Below are 9700 nucleotides of genomic sequence, written 5' to 3' on the forward strand. Positions count from 1 at the left end.
TAAATTCCGTTAAAGTAATTAAAATTCTAAGACTTTTCCTAATATGTTAATATAGTTTTTTTTACCATATAATACTATAATGTTAATTTAGTATTTTTGACTGTAACCTAATATAAAAGTATCATGTTACCACGTTACTATGTATATACTTTGTTGTTACCATGTTGTTACAGTTTTCTTACCACTAGTTAGCTTTATTTTTTAAATACACTCTATATTGGTTATGAGGAAAACGATAATCAAAGTAAAGATTTAGCTTTTTAATAACCAATACTTTTATAAAAATTACTTAAAATCAGTTAAAAATTTTCTACGAACTATTTAATTCGTAGAATTAACAGACTTATACGTCATTTTGAATAAATTAAGGCTTATTTATTTTGAATAAAATAAATTGTAGGTTTGTATAGTAGTTCTAATAAAACAGATTAGTAATTACAATAAACTATTGGGAGAATATTTTCAAGTACAAAAAATAATTTTCAGAAAACTTACGAGAGAAATTTGTTTTTGTGATTAATACGAAATGATGTATTAAAAACAAAACAGACCAACTTTCTTTTTTATTTACAAAAATTTACTCTTTCATTTTGAAAAAAAATAAAAAGAGTTGCTACAATTTTTGAATTGTTTGAAAAGCTGTCGAAAAGCTGAGGATGTCGGAGGTAATGTTTTTTTGTAAAATTTCTTGGCAAAAATATTTTTTACTGAAAAATAATCAATCTTTTTTAAATATATATATATATATATATATATATATATATATATATATATATATATATATATATATATATATATATATATATATATATATATATATATATATTATATATATATATATATATATATATATACATGTATATATATATATATATATATATATATATATATATATATATATATATATATATATATATATATATGCACATATAATATATATTGAAATATAAATAAACATATAAATATTGATAAAAATATATTTGACTTATGGGGAATTTTAATATGGATATACTAAAATGACCTTGACTCGCTTCTTTCTTTTTCATTACATCCTGTTATAATTCTACCAACACGCATAACAGCTAAATCACTAACACTTATTGATAACATCTTTATAAACTCCCAGTGGACACACGACGTTATTTCAACGTTGATTTACGGTTGATTTTTAGTCGCGACGTCATATAACCAAAAATCAACATTTTATCAACGTTGAAAATTCGTTGAAAACGATCAACTTAACGCGACGTTGAATCAACGTTAATTCAACGATTATATTATGAGTTCCACCGTTCGTTTTGCATTTTGAGAACTCAAATACGCATGCGTGACTTTACGAGTCATTGATTAGGCCATCTATTGCCATTTCATAAGGTTTTGAGTTTGTCAATTTAACGATTGCTTAATTTGCGATGCATTAGTGATAAATATTAAATAGATCTTTTTTTTTGTTTCATCAGTGTGTATTGCATGAAGAATTTGCTTGAATTTGTTTTAGAGTTTGTTTAAGTAAGTTGTTTTTTAGAGTTTGATTAAATTGTTTAACTATGTATGTTAGTATATTTGACTATACTAATTTTATATTATATAAGTATAAAATATATATTATCAATGTTATATATATATATATATATATATATATATATATATATATATATATATATATATATATATATATATATATATAACATATGATATACACATAAAAGGTATGATATGTTAATAATATATCATATAGACTGTAATAATCATAATACTATATTATAGTATTTTTATTACTGTTGTTATTATTATTTTTATATTTAAAAATATATATATATATATGTATATATATATATATATATATATATATATATATATATATATATATATATATATATATATATATATATATATATATATATATATACAAGTGGAAGTTTTTAGAATAAAATAGCTAAATTAAAATAACATAAAACACACTATTTAATTATATAGTGCGTGATTCTTCACCATTTAGTAAACTTGGCATCGATGTTCATTTTCACCCCGTTGCTCATAGTCACCCCTTTTCACGGTATATATTATATATGTATATTTATTTATATATTTATATATATATATATATATATATGATATTATTATATATAACATATGGTATATATATAAAATATATGATATGTTAATAATATATCATATAGACTATAATAATCATAATACTATATTATAGTATTTTTATTATTGTTATTATTATTTTTACATTTTTTTTTAATTTGGGAAGAGCGGAAGTTAAAAAGTGATTCTTACGCCAACACATACGTCACTTTTAATTTCTTTTTACTTTCGTCCAACATTTGCGAGTTGTCAGAAAGTTAAAACCATTAATTTAATTACAAATTAATCGTTTTTTTAAAAAGCCGCAAAAACGCAAATTTAATTGACCATAATAATTTTTAAAACATTCTGAATGTTTTTAACACTTATAAACAATGTTTTTATTTTTATTTTTTTTATTAAAATGTTTTTATTTTTGTTTTTTTTTAATAAAATGTTTTTTTTTGTTTGTTTTTTTTTACTGTAAATCATGCCCGGAGTGCTGCTACATCGACTATCTTATAGCCTGACTCACTAGGGAGTGCTGCTACATCGACTGACAAATAGCCTGACTCGCAAGGGAGTGCTGCTATATCGACTGATAAATAGCCTGACTCGCAACGGAGTGCTGCTACATCTACTATCTTTTAGCCTGACTCGCAAGGGAGTGCTGCTACATCGACTGAGGGTTTGGTTGGGGCAGGCAGTCTATCAATTAATTAAAAAAAAAATCCGGTCTTGCATTTTAACTTTTACTTTTTGTCAACAAAATAGGGAAGAAAACTTTCAGACAACATATAAGTGTATATATACATACTATAAACCTTCTGTTGTTTAGGGAAATGGCTACCCGGTTAAAGCGATGGAGACGGAATAATGTTTTGGTTAATGAGCTTCTTAGTAGTGACATTGATATTGATTGCTCAGCTTCATTAAATGAAGATGTCTGTAGCAGCAGCAATTGTGAGGCTACTGCAATAGTAGATTCTGAATATAATTCAGACTCTATCTTACAGGATGAAATTTAAAAATAAAAAAATAAAAACCAACTCAGATGAAAGCAAATTAAGAGGGAAAATAAGGGGGAGGGGGGGGGGGAAATTCCGGACTTTTTCCGCAAACAATTTTTCGGATTTTTCAAATTTGACCTGGATGATCTATTATATATATGTATAATTTTTATTGAAATTGACCTATTTCTACAAAAAAAAAGTCATTGAATTTTTGAAATTTTAAAACCATTCGGAATTCGGAAACCTGATATTGTATCAAAGTTTAATGCATTTATAAAAATAATAACTTTTTGTTGTAGGTTGATGACCAACGTTTTACAATCAAAGTTCAACATGGCTGGCGGCAAGGGTAAAGAGAAATTTAAAGGCACAAACATTTGTAAGGTTGTTGTTGGTAAGTCATGAGTAATGTTATCTGTTATTGAAAAACACAATTTGATGCTTTGGTGCTACTTTAATTTCAAGTTCTTGCTGTACTTGTTGCAAATTACTCTGGCAATACCTTTTTTTATAGAGAGCGTCATGCTTAGTAAAGCGACTGCTACGGTTGCTGAAGTCAGAACAGATATCATGAGTTTGTTGAAATATGCACCCGACAGATCCAATGGTGGCGGTCGGTGCGTAAATGACGATTCGAATATGTTAATATAAAATGTATATATAAAATGGTAACATTCTATCTATTTCTCATATAAACTCCCTTAAAATAACTTTTTTGAACATGAAATACACTACTTTTAGCGCAAAACATTGCTTTTTTATTGTCTTATTTTATCGCAATCCAAGTCGAGACAATTTAACATGTTAACGATGACAATTTAACATGGCTGCAGCCTATTGGATATAAGTTATATCCAATAGGCTGTATAATTTTTATCAAATGACCAAAATTTAGCGTTGAAATTAGGTTGTTTGAACGTTGTTCTAACAACCTAATTTCAAACGTCTTATCGACAATATTTCAACCATATATGGTTGATATATTGTCGATAAGACGTTAAAACAACGTAATTTCAACGTTGAACTTTTAATTTTCATTTTATCGAAGTTGAAATATGGATGATATGTAGTCGATAAGACGTTAGAACAACGTTGAAACAACGTTTTCATCGACGTTGTTTCAACGTCGTGGTTTTCAACGTCGGATTTTGTTTCCAATTCCACCAAATTTCAACGTTGTTTCAACATTGCATTTCGTCGGTGTGCGACGTTGTTTCAACGTTATTTCAACGTCATTGTGCCCACTGGGACTTCAATTCACCTGACCAAATCTCTGGCAATCTTACTATTTCAACATCTGATTATATAGCTTATTTTATCTGCATCCCTAGAGAAACTAATCACCTTTAAAAAGTATATCCTACTGGCGATGCCTTTGAACTTTAAGAAAAATATATTTATTGAAGATGTTTCCAACATTAACTGGGCACTATATATTAAAAAGATGATGATGTAAATTAATTTATCAGTTTTCTTTTAAAGACATTTGAAAAAATATTAGATCAGTATGCTCCATACAAAAAACTAACTAAGCAGCAAATTAAACTTAAATCAAAACCATCGATCACCAATTGCATATTTAAATCTATTTCTATTAAAAACCAACTATATAAAAAAACACACAAAATGTAAAGATATTAGTACTAAAAATGAACTGTTTCCTTAATTATAGTTTTATAGAAACAGAATCAGCAATCTACTAAAAATTAGTAAAAAATCTTATTATACAACCTATTTTAGTAAAAACTAAAATAGGTTGTATAAGTTAATATAAAACCTTCCTACTATAGTTCAGCTATCAACCTTAAATTGAAAGAAAATATTATCACAGATCAAACTACTGTATCGAATATATTAAACAATTTTTTTGTTACTATTAAAAACATACTACAAAACAAAAACATACTTTCAACATCCAAATTTACTGACTATATCAACTTCGCGAATTCTAATACGTTCTTTATTGCTCTAGTCACAGAGAATAAAATCTCCAATCTTATTAAAACCATTCTTTAAACTGAAAAAAGCTTTAAACTGAAAAATAACCTTCCTACATTCCTTCTTAAGTTTATTTCAGACATAATTTCTAAATCTCTCAGTTTTATTATAAATAACTTATTTCAAAATAGTAAAGTCATGTCAATATTTAACCCTTTAAGCGGCACCTTTTTTTTTAGCCGTACATCCAAATGCGCGGGTTATTTTGAATAAAACTCAACTTTTTACTAATTCAAATTTAATATGAAAATAATGTATAAAAATATCATTTAAAACACAGTATTAGTGAAAAAACATGTTATTAATACTAAAAAATATATATTTTAACACTAGTTGTATTTTTTTGAATGATAGAGTTGGAAACATGGTGCAGCACACAACCCTACATCACAAGGGGTGCACTCATAACGAGAATCTTTTCTTTTCCCCTTTTTTCTGCATACAACACACCTCCGTTGAGGTGCAGTTTTACATTCTGTTTCCGGAACATATGATGGAAAATGACGATGCACTAATCGCATTGGATTTCCATCAAGACTTAGTCTCCCACCCTGTCCGGATGTTACTATGTCATAACCATAAAAAGAAACTGAAGCACTAACAAGCTGCATTCTGAATTCTAAAGCCTTTAGTTTACCTCCTAACATTTTGTGAATGACTTGTGCATTAAATATGGAAAGATTAATCAGATGAAAATAAAACTTCTTATACCACTTTTTCACCCTTTTTCGCTCACAAGCATAGGAGGTGGTCATTTGATCACTAAGATCAACACCACCCATGTTGCTGTTGTAAATGTGGATAACAGTTGGTACTTCTTTCCTTGCACCTTTACGTAAGACAATTTCTAAAGTATCAGGTATGCAGGTGGTTATCATGTAAACATCACGTTTATCCTTCCAATGCATTACCATGAATTGATATCCATGCTCGTATGCAACACACCTTTCATTTGATTTCAGTTTTGCATTAATAACATCTTTTGGTAGATACTTTCTGTAGCTTCGTAATGTTCCCACAACATCAGTCTTTCTTTGAACAAGAAAATCACAAATTTCCAATGAGGTATACCAATACACCGTCCAACATCTAACAGTTCTTCAGATAATGACATTACTACATCGGTGGCCTGATATTTGTATTGTTGAGAAATTTCTGTGCCAGCACCAAGGTATATAATTTGATTCCAGACATATCCTGTTTTCCCACATGCCAATGCAAACGTCTTAATACCGAGGCGTGCACTTTTTGATCGTATCGATTGTTTAAACGACAGCCTTCCCTTCCACAAAAGTAATGATTCATCTATGGATATATCACGTCCTGGTTGTAACATAATTTTCCAGCGGTTAACAATGTACTCCTGAATGTATTTAATTTTTATATCCTTTGTATAACTTTTGTCCACAAAACTAGAAATATCTACAAAATGAAGAAATCTCTCTAGCAATAATAATTTGTTTTGCGATAGTATACTTTTAAAGCCTGGTGTTTCAAACAGTTTTCTTTTTGTATAGTACATTCGCAATTTGGGCTTTCGAATAATACCACAGTAGATTATCACTGCAAATTGAAGGCGTATGTCACGAGATGTAAATATGTACTCACAAAGTTCGTTTGTAATAATATATTCAAATAATTCAAGAGGGTCAGAATTTTTATATCTCCATTGAATTTTTCTTCAGAAATAAAATTAAATCGTCTCATTCCTTCTTTAGGAGGTTCCTTTTGCCAATTTAAATTCTCATAGCAACTAACTTTCTTCTTCATTAGAGCTGGAACTACTTTTATATTCTTGATATTTTGCTCAATTGATGGAATATTCTTAAAATTATCGTCACTGTAATCACTAAGATATAATTCTTCATCTGTTTCTGATTCGATTAAAAATTCTATTTCACTGTCAGATAAAGATTCTGTCAACGAAGAAAGATCTGAGTCTTCTTCCAAGACAAAATTTACAGCGTCTTGAACAGATATTGATCGTCGTTTATCTACCATATTTTTTTTTATTTCTAAACGAAATTTGTGTTTATTAGTTCCGTAGAACATTCGAGAATAGTAAAATCGTGGTTTGAAGGGTGTATGACTAATTTTAAGGTGTTACAAACTCTATAAGTAACACCTTATACCAGTGCGTATTATTACGGCAGTGCTCCTTAACTCCTAAAACGGTCCTCCGTATTATTACGGCGTTTTGTCTTAAAGGGTTAAGAAAGTTTCTTCAATTGATATGTCTAACTACTGACCTATTTCCCTTCATTCAAGCCTAAACAAACTCTTCAAAAAAGCTATGCATAGGAGGCTCATGTAATTTTTAATAAATTTAAATGCTGTTACAAACACCAGCAAGGGTTTTGTACTAATCATTTTACGACTTACTCACTTGTTAAAACTACTGAGTCAATTAGAAAAGCACTTGACAATAAAAACTTTGCATGCATGCGGTGTCTTTGTAGATCTACAAAAAGCTTTTGATACAGTAGATCATTCTATCCTACTTCAAAAATTAGATTATTATGGAACCAGTGGAATTCCTCTTGAAAGTTTTACTTCCTTTTATCACAATAGATCTCAATTTGTCTCAGTCGGTGACTCAAAATCTATTCAAGTAAAATGTTCCAACTGTGCTCCTCAAGGCTCAGTATTAGCACCACTACTTTTTCTACTCTATATTAATGACGTTAATAACTTAATTAAGTTTGCAACTTCTTACCACTTTGCTGATGATACTAACTTGCTCATTATCAACAAGCTTAAAAAAAATATTAACAAATGCATTAATCATGATCCTGCCAATTTAATTTAGTGGCTTTGCTCAAAAAAGCTATCCCTCACCTGTTACAAAACTGATCTGGTCATATTCAAATCTAAAAAAAAAAATCAATAAAATTTTAAACATTCGATTTACTGGCCAGAAAATAGTTTTTGTTAACTAAATCAAATATCTTCGAATTATAATTGATTCCAACCTAACATTTGTCCCCTACCTCAAGACTTTGCCTAAACAAAGCTTTAAAAACAGTAAATTTTCAGAATTACAAATCCAGTCCTAATGTGCTTTATCTTACTTCTAAGATCCTTAAACTATGTGACCTCGTTCAAGTCTTGAATTGCCAGTTTGTCTGGTACCACCAACACGAAAACCTACTTGTTACGTTCAACAATTTTTTTACAAAAAATGCAAATAACCGACACTATCTTCGATCAACTGATATCTTGCAGTATAAAATCATCGTTACTTATGGATACAAGTCCATGAAATAACCAAAGTATGTATTCTTGGAATATTCTACCCAATGACCTAGAAGCTCTCCATTCAATCTATGCATTTAATAGTAACCGATTCCATTCCTTCCTAATCAAATACAGTTTATAAATCCAAAGATATGTGTATTTATGTTTAATAACTTGTGATAAGCCCATGCGAATATGTTTCAGTGTGTATGTATAAATATGTGTATGTGTATCTTTGTATATATTTCGATGTGTTTATATATGTGTGCATGTGTGACCTCAAACACTTTCAGATTGACAGTTAGGCCGGCATTGCTGAATGCTGACCCTTATTCCGAGGGTTGACATGTATATATGTACGCGTATATGTGTATCTAATGTAAACATATACAATAAACATATATAATATTAATAAATGTGTGTATGCATTTATGTTTGTATATTGTATGTATATATACGTTTATGTATGTGTGTATATATATATATATATATATATATATATATATATATATATATATATATATATATATATATATATATATATATATATATATATATATATATATATATATATTTATATATATGTATATAAATAAATATATATATATATATATATATATATATATATATATATATATATATATATATATATATATATATATATATATATATATATATATATATATATATATATATATATATATTTATATATGTATATATATATATATTTATATACATGTAAATATATATATATATATATATATATATATATATACATATTAACATGTATATAAATATATATATATATATATATATATATATATATATATATATATATATATATATATATATATATATATATATATATATATATATATATATATATATATATATATATATATATATATATATATATATATATATATATATATATATATATATATATATATATATATATATATATATATATATATATATATATATATATATATATATATATATATATATATATATATATATATATAAACATTTAGACAACTATAAATGTATTCTACACAATAGAGTGCTCAATGTTCTTAAAAGATCAGAGCAATAATATGTTAGCAGGAAATCACTTTTCAAAAAACATTCATCAGAAATGAATGATCAAATTAATAAAACTTCAATTTATACAAAAATTAAATTACAGGAAGTCGCAAATGTCTTAACTACTGTATATTTTCACACATTTGTGGAATTTTGCTGACACTATTATGAAAAGAATTATTTAGAAATGATTAATTATTCTTTTTGTAAAAAGAATATGTAATTTAAATATTATTTGAACTCATTTTTCAATTTTATATAGTTTTTCAGGAGAAACTTATTTTCGTGCCTAC

The 9700-nt window shown here is 27.0% G+C and overlaps 1 protein-coding gene across 1 annotated transcript in view; it reads left to right on the forward strand.

Moving 5' to 3' along the window:
• The first annotated feature begins 345 nt into the window (after nt 1–345).
• The window catches only part of LOC136083605 (phosphatidylinositol 4-phosphate 5-kinase-like), a 34661-nt gene continuing 25306 nt past the window's right edge, over nt 346–9700 (forward strand). The window contains exon 1 of the mRNA XM_065803063.1: nt 346–665. Coding sequence (XP_065659135.1) covers nt 657–665 — 9 coding nt within the window. The 5' untranslated portion in view covers nt 346–656. The remainder of the gene's footprint in view (nt 666–9700) is intronic.

This window comes from Hydra vulgaris, chromosome 08 (genome assembly GCF_038396675.1).
Source record: "Hydra vulgaris chromosome 08, alternate assembly HydraT2T_AEP".
Lineage (NCBI taxonomy): Eukaryota > Metazoa > Cnidaria > Hydrozoa > Anthoathecata > Hydridae > Hydra > Hydra vulgaris.